The 22075-nt window shown below is 42.5% G+C and overlaps 1 protein-coding gene across 5 annotated transcripts in view; it reads right to left on the bottom strand.

Moving 5' to 3' along the window:
• Positions 1-22075, bottom strand: part of LOC107222397 (transcription factor SUM-1) — a 62280-nt gene that overhangs the window by 27898 nt on the left and 12307 nt on the right. For 2 of the 5 annotated variants that reach the window (XR_006903764.1, XR_006903763.1), the window contains exons 4-5: positions 8069-8147; positions 7751-7923 (exon numbers count right to left, since the gene is read on the bottom strand). Coding sequence is in view for 2 of the 5 variants with exons in the window: in XM_015661764.2 (XP_015517250.1) it covers positions 7877-7923; positions 8069-8147 (126 nt within the window). In the remaining 3 variants the exon portion in view is untranslated. Of the gene's footprint in view, positions 1-6753; positions 7924-8068; positions 8148-22075 lie in introns of those variants that run through there. The other 3 variants (XR_006903762.1, XM_015661764.2, XM_015661756.2) reach the window with 3 other exon arrangements.

Raw genomic sequence — 22075 nt, forward strand, 5'->3', positions numbered from 1 at the left:
CCAAAGCCAGAGAAACGTGCCTCAGCTCCGCGGCATTGAGTGTTCCCGATCTACGGGGTTGGAAAATCGGAGGAACCTCGCGTCGCAAACGAGGCTTGTTTTGGAACCGGTCCATCGTCTTTTCGCCCATTGGTTTTACGAAGATGAAACACGCGCTCGTTGCACGTGCAATCTGCAGCCCGCTTCATCGTCACTCGACAAGCCCGCCGTTTTACCCTTCGTCAGATTTTTGGCAGTTGGCGCGTTCGTCTCCCGCCGTCCAATTTATCCTCGTGTAATATTCGCGTCTTCGGCGGTCACTCGGCTATCGTCCGGATGGTAATAAGAGATAATGACAAGTTCGTGCCAAGGCTACCTGCACAGCTCCAACCGTCTGCCAGGAAAAGTTCCGGTTTTATTCGTACACTCGATGAACAGGTTCTGAACCGCGTTCTGTGCTCCTCGGACCGATTGATGCAGCCGAAACGTAGCGTCCATAAATTACGTCACTGGTTTCAGGGGTGGGGATAGAAAAATTATGACGTCAGATGGAAAAAGTAAAATTTGACATTTTGAATTTGAATTCACCGCATTACACGTCTAATTAGGAATAGGAGGGGGGAAGTCGAAAACCATGAAAAATCGATGTCGTAATTTACTGACGCCCCCAAACCTTGTACGACCTCTGAAAGCTCGTAAGAATCGCATTCTCCGCGGCTTTCGAAGCTTTCTTCCAGAAAATTTTTTACTCGCGAGGATACGCGTCGAATGTAATTCGCTCTCAGGCAGCGGTATCTCTTGAGACAATGTTACCGTCAAACGCAATCAGCCCAGGGAATTGAGCCGGCAGCTCATCGATTCGATTCAAATTGCGATGACAGTGCTGTCTTTTCATTTCTCCTTTCTCGAGTGAAATTCCAGCTTTCAGCGATGACGAATCGAAACGCCTGTCCGATGCAATTTGACATGACGAGACTTGCCCGTCCGACTCTAACTACCCGCTAGTAGAGAGATGGTTACTATTTCAGGAATATAGGCCAATTAATTCCGCCACAATTTGAGCGCGACCGAAAAACGAAACCTTTCCAAATACGATACGGAAATAGAACCTGCACGCCCCGTCAGGCTTCTCGGCTCCAGTCGAATTTCGACAATTAAGGGGGTGTCCCGGTCGATTTCGACGTTGACGTACTTAGCTCCAAATATCGACGTCCACGTATCACAATCGCAAAAAACGGCTTAAAACTCCCATTCCACCTATACGAAATTCTGAACAAAAAAGGAATGGTAAATTCGTGGAATTATGTCGCGGTTATGGGATTTCAGTGATTTTTTATCAGCGATTGTTAGGTTGAAATCGATTGTTGCGACTCGTCGACAAGCACAACGACGTTAATCAATAAAATGGATCACTTCTTCTCTTGCAGCTAAAAAAGTACTCGAGTACCTACTTGTGAGTGTAAATTTTTGGAAAAATAAGATCACGCTCGTGCGGTTGGAAAATTAAGCACTCTCTCAGAAATACTTCCACCTTGCGAAATGCGGTTGTTATTTATTAGGCTTGTATAATTTCATTCCTTGACTCCCACACGCGTCTCTTTGGACCTGGTATACATACATATATACAACGAGCATGTCGTATACGAGTCACGTGTCTTTGCCTTTGGATCTTTAATTTTCAATCGCGGTAATAATGTACGCATTATGCTTATTTTTCTTTCCCGTATCTTATTCGCAAAAATTGAAACAAATAGAAAAACATGAGGAAATATCACTCTGCAAATGTTAACTCATTCGAACGATCGAACACGAATTTTCGGTTAATTCCGTCCGAACCAATAAAGGACAGAATCAAAGGCCCGTATTCCGCCATTTCGTGACACGTTTCACCTGAACGTCGCTGATTGAAAACTTTTGAAAAAATTCATGCTGTGTAGTCGTTCTTTTTGTTCTTTTTTACTTGATTTTTTATTCTTTTTTTTTTTTATTCTTTTTTTTATCCTCATCTTTGCTAATACCGCGCGGTGTCGTGCCGTAAAGTCGACACCCAGTTGAGGAAATAATTTATCACCAGACTAGAGTAATAATTATACGGCATGCAGATCTCAGCACCGCCCCTCGGTATATCTATCAGTTGAGAATAAATTCGCGGAGTGGCTTGTTGGCGGTGTTTTACGCCGACATAATACACGGATTCGGATCCTTCTCGTTGCAAGGCGCTTTACTGCACTTGGTTTTCGGTAATACCGCGTGAAATTGTTGCGCCAAAATTGAAACGCATAATTCGATTTTTCCTTTTTTTCCGTCGCTCCATGCGGCCTAATGCGAATAAATTGTCGCGGTATTCGTCGGCGGTATAATTATCAATTAGCCGTTTTTTAAATTGGCCAGGGAGTAAAATTGAAACCGCTTGCGGGTATATAATATATATATATATATTATATATATATATATATATATATATATATATATATATATATATATATGCATTATAATCCATATAATGCGTAGCTTTTTAAGGAATCTTAGGAGGGGAGGAAATGGAAAAAAACGATGCTGTTCGAGTAAGCCGCGTTTTATGACGGGCAATATATTCAGAGAAAAATTGCGTAAAAATTATCCACCTCGGTGATGATACATAGGCGGCTGTAATTTCTTATAATACACGTAGCATTGCCTCCCCGGAGTGAAGCATCGCCTTTTCATCCCCTCCGCATGAATTTCTTTTCTCAGAAATTTTTACTCGTACAAATTGGTTCACGAACACAGCGCACGCCCTTGTCGGACCAATTAGACAACAGAAATTGATCGCTCTCACAATCGGAGGCGACAATCGAGGCCAATTTGGGAAACAAGTTTAATCATATGATTTTCCGTGCTCGGCGATTTTTAGACTTGGTCTAAACTGTAATATTAACGAGTATATGTACATATGAAACTAAAATCCTTGCAAATGACGTGGTTTAATTATCTTCATCTTTCGCTAAATTTCGTTATTTTTATTGGTTGCATTGCAATGTTCCTCCGGACAAGTGATCGAATCGACTTTTATAGTTCACGTTTATCGGTTCTGTCAGAAATTTAATCAACTCAATTTTTGCCCCCGTTTTTTGTTCCATTTTTTTATTTTTTTTTTTTTTTCATTTTTCAATCGTCGCTTGAATCCCAATTATTTTTTACATGTTCGTATTTTTTATTTTATTTCGGCGACAGTTCTATGACTAACTATCGCCGTTTGATCGCTGTCTTGGATAATTGCCACTTTAATAATCGACGTGATTTTGTTGAACTAGATGATATACGACAACCTTTTCGATCCAGAATTCTTATCGCATTTTCCAATCGCGCAGTAAAAAATTTGGCAATTTTCTAAATGTCAAAAGATCGCTGCTGCAGTCGCGTATTTTCACTCGACTCTAATTCGGCGAGCTTTTTTCCTCCCGCATTCTTTTCTGGCCACATGCCATTATTTCATAGCTCTTAGAGGGCCGCTGCACCTGACATTCAAAGCTCGACTCTGTAACTCGGGCTTTGTTTACATTGCGAAATAATATTTATTCACGGTATGGAAAAATTGCGACACAAAAGCGTGACATTCCGCGGAAGGGGTGAAAAAGAATGTTGATTTTATCCAATCTGCGGAAGCGTACGTAACAGACAGCACCGACAGCTCGTTCGTACCCGTCTGCCAATGAAAACCGGCGACACATGTCACTCCGACATTTTTTTTTTCTTTCCTCCAGACCTACGGAATTGCCGACCCGCCAAGTAGCAAAAACCAACCCTCGTAGTAATTACCTTAAAAGCCGTGCGATTCGAGTCCATCGCAATCATGCCTGCGTCCAGTGATTACGGTAGGTGACATTTATGTTAAATATAAATTACGACAGGATCGATTCGTTTTCTCTACCTGTTACGCTTTCGTATGATTTATTATTATTGTTGTTGTTGTTATTGTTATTATTAATTTTAATTCGGAATAATCGACTATCGAGACACAAACGTGAATTTGACAACATTCCCAGGAGTCACGTGACTGATTATTCGGTGTGTAACCAACGCGTGACGATGCGGCAACTAAGTTGTACCTGCAGCTGGAATATATCTGGAAAGAGGATGAAGCAGCGATGCGTGTTATAGCCGAAGTAAAGTGTCGGTCAGGCGTGTGGCTGGCTACCTCATTAATATCGATCTGGATTCTGCGGTCTCAGCTTTCCAGCATCGGGATGAGACGGACATTAATCTGTTTAAAAATACCCGTGCCCAGAGACGCTGCCGGGTAACCGAATAGCCGATTTCTCTCTCTTTCATACTCGCAAGCAGCAGGCCGCTTATATTCTCATCTTCCGTGTTTGCGGTAGACTCGGTTCCCGTGAACTTTCATTGTTTGGAATTCAAGCCCGAGTAGGGGAATTTGAAATTTTAAATTCCCTCCTCTCCTTACAGACCGAGCTTTTCCTCTCGTGCACTTTCCCGCAGCTTGGCAGTGTCCGTCTCTTCACCTACACCCTCGCGTTGACTCGACGAGGTACAACCTCGAAAGTTATGCCAGTCACGGTTGGCTTAGGCAGGGACTAATTACCCCCCAAGAAAGTTTCCCGCTCTCTTGCTCTTGGATTGCCGGACACACAGCGGCGACCAACTTGGCGGATACCGTCGCCGCTTCGTGTTCGCTGTTTACTTTGTACACACGAAGAGAAACCGGGCGAAGATTGAAAAGTTTGTTCCTCTCTTTTCCGACTCCACTCTACCTCCCTCTCTCTCTTCGAATTCTCATTTTCCCATCTCTTTTCGGTTACGGCTTACCGCGACGGACGGATGGACGGACGGGCTGCAAGCTCGCGGGTATTTGAGTCCGAGAATGAACCCTCGTCCCTCCGAACGATTATGTCTTCAAGTCGGATGTAGGCAGACCCACTCGCTCGACAATCGGAAACACCCTTAGAATCACCCGACCAAACATCGCCTATTTCCGAGAGACTTAACCTTGTTTTGTACAAGCAGCTTAATCTGTAAACTGTTGACGGTTGTATCCAAGTCCGGCAAAATCTTAGCCACTTGTGACGGGAATCTATTATGGCGGAGTTTCTTTGAAGAGGAACCACTGTTTAGGGGTAAATGATGACCGTAAGATGAGAATATTTCGATTTATTTTGTCGATTATTGTGTAAATTACGAACACGGGTCAAAAAATTTGCAGTCGATGTTCACTGTCTGAAAATCAAATCCTCGTGAAGTCACTTCGAGACGAGCAATTGATTTTTCTGAAAAATGAATATATTTTCTACCGACCCGCGTTCCGCCAAGGCATTGTAATGATTTTTTTTTTCAATCGGTTTCCGCAACGTACCGAAACTTTGGATGAAGGAACTTTTCGCGCTTCAACTGTTTCCTTGGTTAAAACTCGAGAGGTTATTCGACGTTATTCCGAATGACTTATAATCGAACACCTAAATTTCTTAAACTCTAAAAGCTCCGAATTATCCGAATGGCTGAGTACTCCCTGAATATTCGCGAATTTCCTCCACACAGAGCTTGCGATGTATCGCAATTCACTGCTCGTTTGTGCGATGCTTTAGTATACGGAGAAGTTTGGTTTCCATTGCGTGCCAATCGCTACGGGCATATCGCATCAACTAGGCGCTCGGCTAACGGTCCTTTTCAGTAATAATTGTTTCGCTGCACCGGAAATTCCTGTCAAACGTCCGCCTCGATGCGTTTGTAATACGCGTTATCGAACACCGCATATTCGCAATAATTCAACAACAGGTTACATCCAAGCTCTTCGTTCGATATCTATTTTCTCTCTGATCCGTTATAAACGAGTATCGAATCTCCATTGATGTAAATAACCGTGATCAAGAGAAAAAATGTCACGCACACGATTCACGGTCTCTCAATGACGGCAAAAAAGGTCACCGACCCGGAGAATTTAGTCGGCTGTAAGAGCTTTGTAAGAAGAGTGTGCAGCTGGTTGCAAGTCCCAGATGCTGCTGGGTTTTTCACGGCCAGCCAACAGACACGAACGAATTGGTTTTTGCAGTCGTTTACGGTGTAAGCGCAAGCCGCTCGCCGTTCGAGCGTTTTTATCACATCCGTGATACCGTATCCATTGACAAAACTTGCAATCGAGACGCTCGCTCAAGAAGATACTCATTCATGATATTCGATGAGAAAGATTCAATCCGCCGGCTCTAAAATTGAAGCAATTTTTTCATTCTTTCTCTGTTTTTACTTTTGGGCAACCTTTCCCGAGATCGCCACGCGGACTGCGCGAAGTTGGACTCACTCACGGCGCTCAGTTTGCATCTTGTGAGGTTTTACGCCCTAATTGGCTGATAATTTCACTTTGGAAACTAGAAGAAGGTTAGTCTTGTTACCCGTTCTTGCAAAGCTTGCGGGTTTCGAGAGGGTTGATGTGGGAAGACAGCGGACCGGACATTGTTTCTCCGCTACCATCCTGTTGCAGACCTTATTTCTTACTCAATATTGCACGAGTCTGCGCGATTCTGTAAACTCGTATCAATGTGCTGATTCAATTGATATATTTATACTGGAGGTTTTTTTTTTGCGAAACTCATTGCTCAGCGCCGGAAAATAGGCAACCGAACTTAGATTTGACATTTGTTTAACAATTTCTGAAAATATGTCCCTAATATCCGATCTACGGAATTACGAGTTACAATTAGTTCGAATTTGTTGATTTAATTTTGTTGTTGTTTTTTTTTTTTTCTCATGACAAGACGTATGTTCAAATTAAATTAATTTAAAACACTTGTCTAATAATTTTGTTACGATTCCACTTTTTTAATTTTGTTTACATATATTTACAGACAGATTTCTAATGACAAAGTCGCTAATTCGCTGGATGTTGTCACTTTTATTTTCTTCCCCGAGCATCATTAGGGACTCGATTTGTGAGCATGTTCTTTCTTAAATCAGCGTGAAAAGTGCGACTGAAAGAACAAACGAGCAACCGGAAAAAGAGGAGGGATCGGACGCAAAAAAAAATTGTCGAGTCGCACCTTATACTTAGGCCAAAAGGGAGATTGGCTGCCATCTTCGCATACAAATCTGGCCCCGTAGACGCGATTATTGGTTCAGTTTGATCCGTTGCCCCTGTCTCCGGAGGGTTGAAAAAAGGATCGGCAGGGCGTGGTGGAACTCATTAGCCATCGGTGGATTACCCGCCCCTCCCCCCTCCTCTCCCTCTATCACTCTTTCTCTCTCTCTCTCTCTCTCTTTAGAGAAAGTAAGGTAGGTATTAGGCGCTGTCACCCGGGGTGGAAGAGAGACGGAGAAGAGAGCCGGCTGAGAAGGGGTCATCAATATTCGTCAGAGAGTGGTGGACGGATGACGCGAGAAAGCAGAAGAGGCGTGATTCCGCATAACCGAGGCTTTTCCAAAACCCCAATTCGAGAGATAACCCTTTTCTCGCTACCGCAGCCGGCTCGCGTCTCTCTTCAACGCTCATGCCCCAGTTTTTGGTCAATTTTTTCAGTAGCCTCCCCCCCCACCACCACCACCATCACCAACCTTTGTCCCGATCTGCGTGGTTTTGATTGATGCTCCTTCGATGCATTGAAATTTCTGTCGATGGATCATTTCTTACCGAGCAACGCGAAAATCGAAAAATCTTACGGCATGGCTGGTTTTTTAGTTCAGTGACGTCATTGTACAGCTACGTATATCACGATCAGTGAGGAAAGAAATACTGCAGAATTATCTGTATTACATATGCGTCGTGATTCTTGTCAGTTTTAAAGCCTACCTTATAATACCGAGTGAATGGAACGTTATGCTTGAACTGAGGAAACTTTTCGGCGAACAAGGTTAAAACTTGAGAAATGCTCGATTAAGGGTTGTTGAACAGAGGCTCGGTGGTGATTCTCTTGGATTATGAGGGGACGTAACGTCCGGATGTATCTTCGTCCGTCAGTTTTTCTAGAAAATACCAGTTCGCGGTTGAAACGATACGTTATTCGTCCGCGTAACTGGGTAAGGGAAGATCACTCGGCCAAAACGGAACGACTTTGTTTCAAACACCCCGTGTTTTGACTCGGTGATGATACATGAACTTATAACTTACCATTGATTGGTTGAAACCTCGCTAAGGGATCCGAGAACTGGTGCAGCCTGTCGGTGACGTACTGCGGTGATTCTCCGTTCTGTAAAAGGAAAAACAAGAAATGGTATAAATATTAATACCCTTTTCGTCGTGTGGCCTGCTGGGTATAACCGAATGGCGAGAAGAGGGCGAAGTAACGATCATTTATGGTGGAAGGTATTCAACGTCCAACGTTTCGCAATCATCTAGAAAATTGGACGAATAAAGTGCGGGGCGGTCGCGTCAAGGGAGAAAGTTTTCAGCTTGAAAGAAGAATCCAGCTGCGCGCAGCGCGGCACGGCGGGAGTTAAAAAGACGAAATAAGTTTGGATTAAACGAGAGAAAGCGTAGAGGGAAGGAGAAGGGTGAAGGGGGATGATAATTTCAGAAAATATTCCTCGATCCTGCAAAGATACACATCGTTGTGCCGTTTTCTTGGCCTTGGCTTTGGCCCCCCCCCCCACCCCCCCCCTTCAGGAAGAGAATGATGGGTTAATTCCCGGGAAGGTAGGCGAAACTTTACGAGTCCTGCGTGTCCACGGTTTTCGACTGCTTTCACCCGCGGTGACAAAGTAACGATTTTCCACTATGACTCGGCTGACAGCTTCCCGAATTCTCTTCAACGGTACTTTAACGCTTTAACGCCTGACTCGCGCAGCCTTTAAGTCAACTCGTAAGGCTCCGGATCGTAAAGTGTAACAGAGTTTACCCCTCTTATACCATCGACACATTTTCGTTACGGCTAGAGATTCCCTGTGACGGCCTGTCCCTACTCACTCTGGCTGATGGTACGCGTCTCGTATATAGATCCCTGGTCTCCAGGGTCCTGCATACAAACCGAAGCTGCTCTTCCAAGAGCGAAAAGCTACACAAGTCTTCCGCCGCATCACGGACACTCTATTTAACGTCACTCCAACTGTACGATCGTTAAACCACTGTGGGGTTTAGCCTAAGTGGTGTATATCGGCATTAAACCACTCGAGTATCACCGTTCTCTTTTTTCATCGTCACCGCGCTCAACGTTCTCACCGTGAAGTATGAAATGTAACCGAAATTGATCAATGGATGTACATTTACTTGGCTGAGAATTATCTCAAATTAATTCGAGTGCACACGCTCGGTCGGAAATCTTTTGAGGACACTCGAAGTCGTTTGATTTGTTCTCAGTTGATCCAAAGCCATGTGCGCTCTGTTCGCGAACGTACGGGCGGTGCTTCGTTAAACAAAAATACGGTTAACCGCGACTTCCTTTTTTCTTGCCGTTTCCGATCACCGTTCGATCATCCTTTAAACAGCTTGTTCAAGTGGACAGGAAGATTGGGGTCATCGTCGAAACGTGACGATCGAGTTTGAAGGCGAATAAAGTTTGGATCCCCCTTGATTGAAACCATTCGTCGTGGGGTATATATTCAATTTTCGCTTAGGTACGAGGGTTCTTAGAGACAGGTTCCGTTGTACAGCGAAGCGGTGGAAAAAGCAGCTTGAAAGAAAATCTGAAAAGCGGTAAAGTGGAAAAGTGAGAAAGCGCACTTTCGACGTAATTTTCAGTAGAAGTCGTTCCCGGGGGTTTTGGATTTCGGATGTCGTCTCGCTCGAACCGGGCGAAGAACACGCGTCGGCACGTATACTACTATGGGTCGGAAATGCGGAAGGAATTTTCTCAGGGAAGTACGCGCGAATTCCGCAAAATCTTTGCCAGCTTGCGTGGGCGTTTTCAACGGCCATGGAAAGAATCGGGCATTTTTTAACGCTGACTGAAAAGCTCCGCAGTCCCGGTTCCTCGAGGATGAATGGATCGGGTCGAACCGCGGGTCAGAGGGAAATCAAAAGAACCGTCCGTCCGTCCGTCCAGCTCCCTGGAAACCGATGAAATTCAAAACTCTATCGCGGATCAGGATCCTCCTCGGATCCGGCATCGTCCACCGTCCGTTTTTCTCCACTGTGATTTGATCGATGCACACTTTTACCGCGGATTTCCATCCGCTCTCAATCTTTATGCATCACTTAGTCCCGGACTCGCGTCGCGAAAGGTTTTCGGGAATGGTGAAAACAAGAAGGAATCCAGGCTAGCTGGCACTGGTTTCCCGTTTTTTTTTTTCCCTTACTTTTTATTTTACACATAGCTTCTTCCCAGCCAAGCAGAGCCTGCATGCCTCATTGTAAAGTGTTTTGACACTAAACTTGTGACGTGGATATCCTCCGCAGTCGGTCGCGGGGACGATGGTTCGGGTTGGAAAAATGTCGCCGTTGAATAAAAACGCGGATACAAGCGTCAAAACATCGTAAAAGAGAGTCTCGTCAAGCCGGAGTTGTCGGAATTCATAGTAGCAATTAAACATATTTTTATACTAGAACCCATGCGGTGCAGCCGAGCCGCGACGACGAGAGGAGAATTCCTCTTGCCGGCTGAATTCCATTGCGACTATCACGGCTTTTCGGTTATCTTCAAAGAAGCTTTTCTACCGCTAATATTTCCTCCATGATTCCCAATGACGAATTAATTGGAACAACGGACCACCGTGACGTCAGAAACACCAACGTCGCAACTTCCTCGCTGGCACGTTTTCTCCGACTCCTCGCATTTTCACACGACGGATGTCGCTGTACTCGGTCGTAACTCCGAATTCACATTCTTTTCATCCTGAGGCGGATTTCGGGCCGCGGGACGAGCTGGAAACGATCGGGACTCCGTCAACGCTTCGCCGTGTCCCCCTTTTCTCGGACTCGGCGATGAATCCCTTTCGTCTCGCTCGGATACCTTCATCGACCCGCTTTTTCACCGTGTACGACAATATAATATAACACGAAAATATCTGATCTGACGCCTGATTTCTCGTTTTTTTATTTTTTTATTTTTTTTTTTTATTCACCATACGCTCCGCTCGCCTCGGATAGAAATTCTCACGGATCTGTAACTCAGACTTGTTAATTTCTTTTTACCATTTCAACATCTTACTCTTTATACCCGAACATTTCAATCGTCTGAAATATATTTCGTCTGCCGTTTTACCGCTCAATCACTGTATCGAGAAGAAAATTGAAGAGGTACATCTGAGGCTTGCGAGACGATTGAAAATTGAAAAACTAATCGTTACAAGTTACAATGACGTCTCGAAGGTATAGTTTTAACTTTTTTTCAGACTGTATTTCGATGACAAGATTTTAAACTTTTCCAAAAATTGAGAACAGAATTCTGTACATAATTGTTGATGAAAATTGGCAGTAAAAATTGTACGTAAGTTTTTTGCTGGCGTTTGACGTTATCTCGAATTCTCCTCGGAACATTCCTTTAGTCTATATTCTTAAGCAATCGGTTTCCAGTTTACGCGACAATGCGTTTCGAAATAAAAATCAGCCGAATTAATTTCTAGCGTTTCGTCAAATGCAGTTTGAAAACATCCACCCTGCCGAATCGAAAGTGGTTTCGTCAGCAGCGAATTGGGTCTCGGCTGTAAGACGAAGTGAGACATTTTAGGGGCGGCGCTGATCGGTCGAGACGGTGGTTAATATTCCTCGGATGCCGTGACTGATCCTTTTTTCTAAATTGTGTCGTATAACGCATCGGCGTTACAGGTTACACTGTAGACGAGCCCGACCGGGTTGCTTTTATTTGGCAGGCATGACGCGCCCGCCCGAAGGAACACGAACATCGCATAAGGCTGCAGGTCTTAGCTCCGGGACGCGAATAGAATGAGTAATCAGTACAGAGACTCGGTTGTCTCTGTCTCCTCGGCTCCGCTCTTCCACCGTTTTCGGTGGCTGTTAATTCCTCGGGTAAATTACGCACTTGCCGCCGCGTTTAGGCAGCAAACCTCGCCCGACTTCGCATTTTGCCACGAAACCGCGGAGTTTTTGGTCGTCGTTGTACGAATTCTGTGTATAAATTTTGTGGTTTTCATTAAAAGATAGAAAAAAAAAAAGAGAAACACAAAGTTTTATCACCTATCCTCGACTCTTTATTATCACCTCAGCTTTTTTACGTTTTTCTTTTTTTTTTTTTTTTTTTCTTTTAACTTTATTTTCTCTTTTCAATCCACTTTATAAATTCGAGAAATTAGTGCCGTCCCGGCACAGCGCGAGTGCTGACAATGACAAAGGGAAGAAAAAATAGCTCTTGAAATTGTGGGAGACTCGATTCTCTTCGGAGCTTTCGGATATCTCGCGTACCGCAGCATTCGTTAAGTTATTTCGAAGATTGCTAAAAGGGGGCTAAAGTTACACCCATTAACTCTGGCGCCATCAACCGAAACGTAAAATTACACCTTTTCTCAGGCTCTTTATATACATGTATATAGATTTACATATAACGCTGCTTGCGGACGAAAGCTTTATAACGACGCCCGTCGACCCTCGGCCGACAAATGGATGCGTTTAAAATTCACCGTATTATATTCTTTCACTTTTATTACATTTCTTCTTACTTTTCTCCACTCACCGTCTCTCACTCTCTTTCTACACTGCAGAAATACCAGACACACCCACATCACGTTTCGCTACATTGATGAATCGAACTCGCACTCGATATTATACTCGATCTTTCCATTTAATGCTGCAAAATTGCAATTGCGGTCGTAAATATTTTCCAGAAAATGTCTCCGTGGAAACCACGCTGAGGCTGAATTACAAATCTAGGTATAAATAATTCCCTTCGTGAGTATAAAAATCGGCTATACGTGCACGCGTATACGTATATATACATTTTATTTAATAGTCTTTAATTAAATCGTGGCCGCGTCTCAGAAACGACTTTACGAGTCAACCGAGCATCTGTACTTTATTTCAAATCGCTCGGTCTTTATATTATTAAATTTTTTTCTCTCCACTTCCTCGTCTTTCATTCGTTTCGCATTTTTTGCTACAGTTTATTTTTTTCTCATTTTCTCATTATTTCTATCGGTTGATTTTCTTTCTTCGTTTATTTTCTTTTCTCTCTCTCTCTTTTCGTTGTACTCTTCGTTTCGTTTTCCCTCTTTATGCTTCTTACGACGGGAAATACTTCGAGTTCTGAGCCTTGAATGTATATACGTATATGTATGCACACACACGCACACACGCACCTATTTATTATATACCATATTTACATTTGCAAAGATCCGACCGGAGAACTTCGTATCGATTGGTATACTAATTGAATTTCTTCAGTCATTTTTCTTTTATTTTGCGAATTACGTATTACAGGCGGGTCCTTGGTAAACGTGTGTGTTGTACATATGTGTATATATGGCGGGCATATAACTGGTATAACATGTAATATTTCCAACGATTTACGAGGAGCAAAGCAATATCAGCCCGCGTAATCCTGTGCGACGAAATTGACGTCCCGTTCGCTGGATCCCCAACAAGGATAAAAAAAAAAAAACAAAAAAAAAAAAAACGAAAACTGATTCCGTAAAGAAATCGGGAATTTAGTTGCAGCACGTGACTTCGTCCCTGAATTCTCTTCCCTTTCAACCAAATTTCGACCTTAATTCGCGCCTAGTTTTACACCCTCATCGATCAAATTCGCGGCTGGGAGTTTTGGTAAAAATAAATTCCTTGTAACCGCTGTGCAGCAATCTTTGAGGCGGGAGAAACGCGCGTGGATTATCAGGGACTCTTGCTCTTGGGAATTTTAGCTCGGAGGGTACGGATTATAATCGATGTTTACGCGAAAGAGTGGGAAGTGCGCCATGAAATTTGCCTGAGCTCTTCTTCTCTCTGCTCGATCTCTTCAGCTCGTGGCAAACATCATAAACTCCGAAGGATATAGAGATCTCGAATGTCCCATCATCTGCGAAATATATGTCGCTGGGATGGCCGGAAAAATAAAATAGTGGATAAATTTTATCAAGTCGCAAATTACTCTTGCTCGGAATTCACATTATTTCACGGAGCGTGTCAATTTTCTCTCTCGTTATTTCACACTGCTATCTGTTTACGGTGAAATATTCATTGGGTGAAGCGAAAATAAAAAAAAAAAAAAAGTACAACGACGATTCAAAGACCGCGACTTACGCGAAGCAAATTTAATTTAATTAAAACGCTATCTTCTCAGTTGTTACGTGAAAAGAAATGGTGAAATTGGTGAATTTCGACTATAATATTCCACGAATGGCAGAGTGGCAATATTTCGTGCCAAGAAAGTGGCATCGATCATCCGATTCTAACGAATCATCCGCGGAGCGCGTGAAATGCAGAATTTTTTGCAAACGCAGAACTTCGAAGGAAGCGAATTGCGGGAATTTCACGATGGTAGATCACGATGAGTCGGAGCGCAGCAGTTGTGAGTATGGCCGTATCTAGACGAGCCGTGATGCTCTTCGTGTCCAATTAGTGAACCTTAAACAACGCCGCTTGATATATTATATCGCTCCGGAATATCGCGTGATTAATAAATCCATGCGAGTGGGATTCGGTTCCGACCATATAGCCGCCGTACGGAAATAGGCAGTGAAATAATAATGACAATAATAACGGTAATGAAAACAAAATGAGGTAATAAGAAACGAAGTGAATAAATAAATTCTGAAAGAAGAAACAAAACAAAATTTAGAAAAAAAAAAACAAAAACTTCTGGGGATAGATCAGACGCCCACGAAATGGAAAAATCGCGGGTGATCAAAGAGAGCTTTACGTTGATGCTCGGCTGCCATTCTTGCAGCTTGAAAGTTCGTCCTAACCGGCTCTAAGCTTTCGACGCGGTCAAGGATTCGATTTGGAAGCAACGTTAGAAAATGGCGCGTTGAATTTTGTCGTATTATTTTTGGAGGGGGGGGAAAAAGCTCCGTTCGAAGCTCTGCATCGCAACTTGCACGCTTTGTTATCTTCGCAGTTTTGCAGCTCGATAAATTCCCGAATCCTAGACCGGTCGTGTGGAGAATAAAAATTCCAGGAGGGTAAATGGAGGGAAAAAGCCCGCGAGGAGTAGAAGGAGAATAAAAAAATAAATTGAAAAATGAAAAAAGCTGCGGAGGGGTTTCGCCCGGGTTTAGTCAGGTCTGAAATATATTGCCGTTGCGGTCATCGCTTATCAACAAGCTTTATTTTATTGCCGAGATTTATCGCACGCTCGGACCTGCAGCACTCGGCTCGTTCGAGCTTTCCTCCACTAATCGCTACGTCTAAATTCGATTAACCCGAAAACATAGATTTCTCTATATTCCCGTCAACCCACGTGTCGTCCATACGCGTATAGGTATGCAATAACGTATCACCGGATCGACGATGTCCGATTTAATAGCTCTCAACCGGTCGAATTTTCAAATTGCACGCGTCATAATTTTCGCGGTTAAGCAGCTGCAGGTCGGCGTAGCTGAGCGAGCGTGAAATGAGAAAAATTGGTTGGTGAAATCGAATTCGAAAACAAAAAAAACGAGAAAAGGGTTCGAGGCTCTCAAAAGCGGCGTAAATTGGGCTGCAAGAAAAGATCAAGCCGCCGAGGTTCCGCCTCCAAATTAGAATTTTGTCTCTTTAGTTGTCGGGTTCGGAATGTTGATCGGTGTCGCGTCCTCTGATCCGCTTGTTCATTCCCAACCACCCTTCCCCCCTTCGAAATAGTTTTCGACCCCTCGCTCCACCTCCTCACCGACGTTTCATCTCCTCTCTTTCTCCGTTTATTCGTTTATATATACGTGCGGTATACGTATAAGCATACATGCGTATATCTCGAGATGCGAGGACGCTGTGAGAACTATTCTCAGCGGGTCGCGGCTCTGACTTCTCTTCACTGGGACTCGATCTAGTCCGCCAACCCTGGAGGTTGACAACGTCAGCGATAACTGTGTGAATTTCCTGCATTCGGTTTGCAATCAATCACGATCAATCAGGGGCTAACCTATTTCAGTAATCAATTCCATTTTGTGTTTGTCCTTTGCTCGATTTGCAGCTTTAAGGATTTCACCGTCTACGCTGAGAAAAATTTTAGTTTAGGTTGCCGCTCAGTCCTTAACTATTTTTATTTTTTACCACAGTCGAAAAATATAGTTCTGGGTAGAAAATGAAAATTAGTTTTCTAGCTGTTACCGGAAAGTCTAGTATCCGTTACTATTCTTTCTCATTACGATCACTGTTGCTAGATTTTTCTGTTACTGTTGCGAAAATTTAATGCTTGTGCAAGAATAAATTGACGTCAAAGCCTTGTTTAACTAAAAAAGTAGAGTAAACCTCAGAAACTGATTTTGCGTTGCAATTACTAAAAACGGATCGACGATAGCGCAAAATGGTTGCGCGTACCTCGTTTTTCGTAATTCCAACAATATTCAAACAGTTTTGATTTGATTTACTCTGATCCGTTGAGAAAGAAGTTACGTGACTATGGGAGAAAAGGTTTAAATCTTGTGACACGAAATTCGAATAGAAAAAGGAATAGAAATAGACGTGATTAGATTTCCGGATAACGAAAAACCAATTTCGATTTTATAGGTAACTGTATTTTTCCAGAAAATAAATCAATTTTCCGATAAATATATACTGCAATTGTAATCTTGTATACGTATATTGTATAATGTTTGAATACATTTATCAAGCTATTTTCCAAATATCAGTTGGAGCGAATTATCAAATTTCGATTCTATAAGTAGATAATGATAGAAACGGTGAAACAAAAATCTGTAACCCCTGAAATATAAATTCAGTAAAAACTTTTCTACCGTGCTTAAAAACGTGTTTTATTTCTAGCGAAATTATACAGTTGAGTGAAACAGAAATTCTGTACGCTAAAACTTTTTTTTCCTCACTTATTAACAGGTACCGATTGTAGCCAAGAATAAGAGCAGCAAAGTTCATCCCCGACGACGAAATCTTCCGATGGATGAAGAAGTGAGTAGAGAAAATATACATATAATATAGGTACATTACACACGTGCACATTTGCAATGAATTTGCACCGGGTCTCTCTTTTGCTTTATCTCCTTCTCCGTCTCTCCCGGTTAGAGTGTAAGACCGTTAACTTATTACGCGGGAAAATTAGAGGGGTTACTCCTATTAATATCCGCGGGACAAGTAATCAGCGAGCTTTTAATGCGAGGCGGTACAACTTTACGATAATGCAAGTGGAATGGAGTGGCTTTAAATAAGCACAATGTTTGCAGTCGTATACAGTGCCGCAAGTATATGTATATGTATATCTGGGTATATGGGATACGGGCGAGGCTGGTTCGAGTAGGGTTAAAGCTGTAGGGGTTACTCTTTTTGATCCTCTCGGTTCAACTAGGCTGCACTATACATGTATATATTCCATGGAAACGTGAAATAAACGCTACTCCGCGTCAGTTCATCCCCGTTGCACCGAAGCTCTCGACCTCCGTTCGTGCCAAGAAATATTCTCATTCTTTTACTCTCTTTTATCTCGTAACATTTTATTTTTATTTTATTTTATCCCTTCATTATTTCCTCTCTCAACTTTTTTTCTTCGAGTCTTTTCTTTTACGCGAGAAAGACGAACCGCTCTTATACATGTATTCGAACGCCTCTGCAGACGCAGAGTAAATGCAATTTGATTTAACTTTAATACAATAACGAAATAACGGTACGGGTGAGATTTCTTTTTATCATCATTAAAAATTTGTCTGCTTTAGTAATCTCCGTTTTCTTTTCCCTGCCTATCTTCCACCTCTCTTTATTCCAGATCCGCAGACAGTCGTATGTAATAAAGACGCCAAGTCCGTACCTCGCATCGTTTTTTTTTCATTTCTTTTTTTTTTTTTTATCTTGTTTTTGCGACCTGCAGCACCGACTCCCGTCCTTTCCGCGGAACGCGTTATTATTATTTTCACATTTTTTATTTCTTTATTTATTAATATTTCGCCTCTTGAAGATTTCTGGTATTTTATACTTATAATTATATAACAACGTCTTTGCGACGTATTATACCAAAGCTTCCCCCCCCCCTCCCCCCCCCCCTCCCACGTATGAATTTTACACATCAAGCACGTTATTAAATTCTATACAGCGAGCTATTTACAGGTATATTCTATCTAAATAATTCTCCACGAGTTTGACAGTGACACGATAAATCTCGACGGTTGTCTCCCGGAGAGATCGTTAAACAAGAAAAAGAATCCGAGAAGAAGAAGAAGTGGAAGTAGAAATAAAAAGAAAAAATAAAAAAAAAATAAAAAAACTAGCCGAAATTTCGTTAGAATGAAACGAGGCAAAGGCGCTCAACTATAATACGATATATTGAAAGATGTGCGGTATTTCGTAATTAAATCGCGCTTATAGACTAGCTACCTGCTTTTGAAAATTTTTAAGAGATTTGTCGTGCGTATATTTTTAGAGTATACACAAGTATCTAGACCAGAGGCAAAGATATCGTTACATTTTCAATCGTATCCCATAATTCGCTGACGCTGGGTTCTATCTTATAATATATGTATAAAGGACGCGCAAAATGGACGCAAGCGGGATAATCGCCGCGAAAGATACGCAAGAATTTTTCTAGCATCGCACCCTAATTTATTAGCCCTTTTCAACCTCCTCTACCCCCACTATTCGCCGGCCGGTGTCACACAGCTTTGGGATTATATTTAGCAAAGAAGCATCGCGCAGAGAAAAGGAGAGAAGGAGAATCTCGCCCTCGCCTGTTCGGAAAATATATTTCATTGTGTAATCCCTTCCTCGAAGAAGAATCCTATTTGCTGTAACCCTGTCTCTCTTTTCCCTTTTTTTCTCTCTCTGTCGCTTCGTCCATGCGCGAATATATGGAAAGCGTTGACAAAATCCCGGGGTGAGAAATATTCTTTTCATCTCTTTTCTTCTGTTCTCTTCAGCAAAAGTATAAAACGAGGAGAAAGAGGAAGATGATGTAAAGAAACTTTCAATCTCGCACTTTGGGACGACATGACAGCCTCGCTTGTTTGAAGGAGAAATTCCGTCCAATTTTTTTTTTTTCGTCGAGATTCTCAAAAAACGCGGCTTCAATTTGTAAACATATTATCTGATTGTAAGTCGTTCACTACCCTTAAATTAGTTACCCTCTTGCTGTGATCGATCGATAATGGGCTACACAGAGAGAATTATTACCTTTCCCATCGCATTTTTATACATCTTTCACTGTTTACCAGAAAATAACTATCGATGTGCTTTCAGGGAAGGAAAAATATGAGATAAATTTTTTTTAGTTTAAATTATTCTCTTCACATGTTTCAGTTAGCGCACGTAATTTGAATCTGAAAATTTGAATCTTGTACATAAAGTAGTGAATATTCAAACTCGTAACCCTCGCGTGGCAAAAAATAGATAATGTCTGTTCCTACTTTGGAATTGGTTGAGTAGTGAATTCCCCACGGATGCAGATGGTTTTTCTTTCTAATTATTCTCGCGTCCCGTTGATTGAATGTTTTTGATTGAAGTTCACCGACTGCATGGGGGATGTAATTTTCAATTTTTCATCATTTTATTCTACTTGTTAACTCCACTGAATTTCTGTCGAAGCAATCAACGTTTGGCGGGACAAAGATAGCCGTAAAAAGAGAGAGAGAAATACAGAGTGGGGGAGATAAAGAGAACGAATGTGACGAATGGGTCGAATGACGGCAGAACAAACTGTTCCACAATTCGCGTAACGAACTAGTTACACGTGTAACTGACAACTTGTTCCAATCCATCATTTTTGTAACTGTGGAATCACAGTTTGAACTGATTCGGGATGCAATTCAATGTGTATATAATATTGTGCTAATGCATCGAGAAGACTTTAAGTTGTTAGAGCTACATATTTTTTGGTCATGGCAAACAAACAATACGTTACACGTATTCAACGCAACTATGAAATTCTCTCGGTTTGAAGTAGATATAAATCTACAGGGCTTTTTTACAAGTCCCCAAATCGATCTACCGCGCATGTGCAAGGGCGGGAAATTTGAAATGTACTCACGTAGAACGCGCAGAAATACTTGAAAGACGCGCACCCGCAAAGGCGGGAAATTTCAAACAAGTGGAGGTAGAATGCCTATAATTATTTTGCGAATGCGCAGTGGCTCGATTTTTGGGGTTGGAAAAATTTTGGCTGTCCACACGCCCTGTAGCCTGTCTGCGGTGTGAAGTTAATTTTGGTAAAGCTCATCATGATCGCGAAGTGAATCGAGATAAGACACACTCTACACGCATTTTCGACTATGACTATAATGAAAATTACACAAGTGCGGTATCTTGGTGAAAAAGGAACACCACCTAGCTGTTCAAAGAGTTCATAAATGCGTTTTCTTCTCTCTTCTTTCGCCGGCCGAGCATAGAAGGCTCGATCCTGGTGTGGATGTACTCCGAGAGGGTCGAGGGTGGTAATGACTAGGTTCGTTTACTGCAGTCTGGGTTTTCGGGCTTATGTTTGTTAATGACTTACGTGCGTTGACAGAGGCCCAACACCCCGGCCTCCTGATACCGACTCGCGCGTCGTAGTAGGTCCGACGAAGGCTAGACGCACGGAATATTCAACGAGCCGGTTAATTATTAAAATTGACTCAGAGAGCGAGGGATGGCAGTCCGAAGTTATTGGCAGTCCGCTCGTCTCTGCATATGTTAATATACTATTCACGCCCAGCTTCTGTTTCGCCGGCAAATATTATATACATAGATATAGGTATGTATCCCAGACATACCGTACAGCGTGCACACCCCATAAATTATTCTAGTACCCCGGCATAGAATAGCCCGGAATATCACCCGACTTCGGAGAATCGTGGTTCAGCCGTAATGGCGAAGCAGTATGTGCGAGCGAATTGCGGTTTGTGAAAAAAAAGCTACGATAAAATTCACCGCGTAAGCTTACGCGATTTGCGATTTTATACCCTGCGGCTTCCTCGCGTATAACACGGAAGTATCAGTTTATCGCTTCCTGCACCGAATGAAAATGTCAGCATCATCACGAGCAGTAAAGAAATTTATACAGTCGTGTTGGTTTTTCGACATCCAGCTACGTCGATTCTCACCAGTCGACAGCAAATATTATACGCGCAACTAGGTGTGTATTCAGATTCTCCTTCACCTGTGTAATTGGTGCCGTCATTAATTTTCGACGCTTGAGCGTTCCGGATGCAAAAATTAATCGAAAATACGAGCGCATCTTGCAATGATCAATAAATCGAAAACAGAGCTGCGCGGGTTATGCTGCTGAATTTCCGTAAATGCGTATTTTGTGTAATTTTTCATAACGATTCATCTGCATTGCCCAACAACGAGTTTTTTCACGTTAATCGTCTATGACGAGCATATGAATAAATAAATTATTGTAATTTTGCATAAAATTTTAACGAGTCAGGCACCAAAGAGTATAAAAAGTACAAAAATATATGAGAAATATGAAAAAAAAAATGAGCTTAAACAAGTGGAACATTTAAAGCCGTGATCGTATTCGAGTTAAGAATAGACCAGACATTCTTCTGAAGAAAAATATCAACTGCCTTAAATATGTGTAATTAAAATTAGAAAAATCAAGTTTCTCATCTCATCGAGTCCAGAATTTCGAAACCATTTTCTAGCTCAGCGATATCGATGAATCAAAAAATGAGATTTGACCGTAGGATGAAATACTCATGATTCCAAAAAAAGACGAAGAGAAAGATGGAACAAGGTCCTGCAAGTTGCCCCGATTTATCATTCGGCATATGAATTTTTCAGCGGCGTTGAGACGTATCGGTAAAATCGATAGTCTGACAGTAGCTTGCGGTGCGACGAGCGAGTGAAAATGAATAATAGATAATCACTGGCGAAGGGGGGAGAGCATTTTCCGAATACGGAAAGGTGGATGCCACCGATTATCGTGTCCTCCGGTTACGTAACGTCGGCCGTGCGTGAATGTGGAGTAAAATCTCTAGGGTTCGACGACGACGTCCGCGGAAAGTGCAAGTAGGTAAGGAGAAAAAGTCATTGTCGCGCTTAGGTATTGGAAGCGGTTCTTGCGACGGGTCCGGGGTGGAAAAAAGTGGTAATATATACTTAATGCTGCCAAGGGGGCAAAAACATTGGCGTCCGTCGCTCGAGCCGGTCGAGTGTGGTCCACGTGGCCAACACGTG

The sequence above is a fragment of the Neodiprion lecontei genome, chromosome 4, assembly GCF_021901455.1.
Source record: "Neodiprion lecontei isolate iyNeoLeco1 chromosome 4, iyNeoLeco1.1, whole genome shotgun sequence".
NCBI lineage: Eukaryota > Metazoa > Arthropoda > Insecta > Hymenoptera > Diprionidae > Neodiprion > Neodiprion lecontei.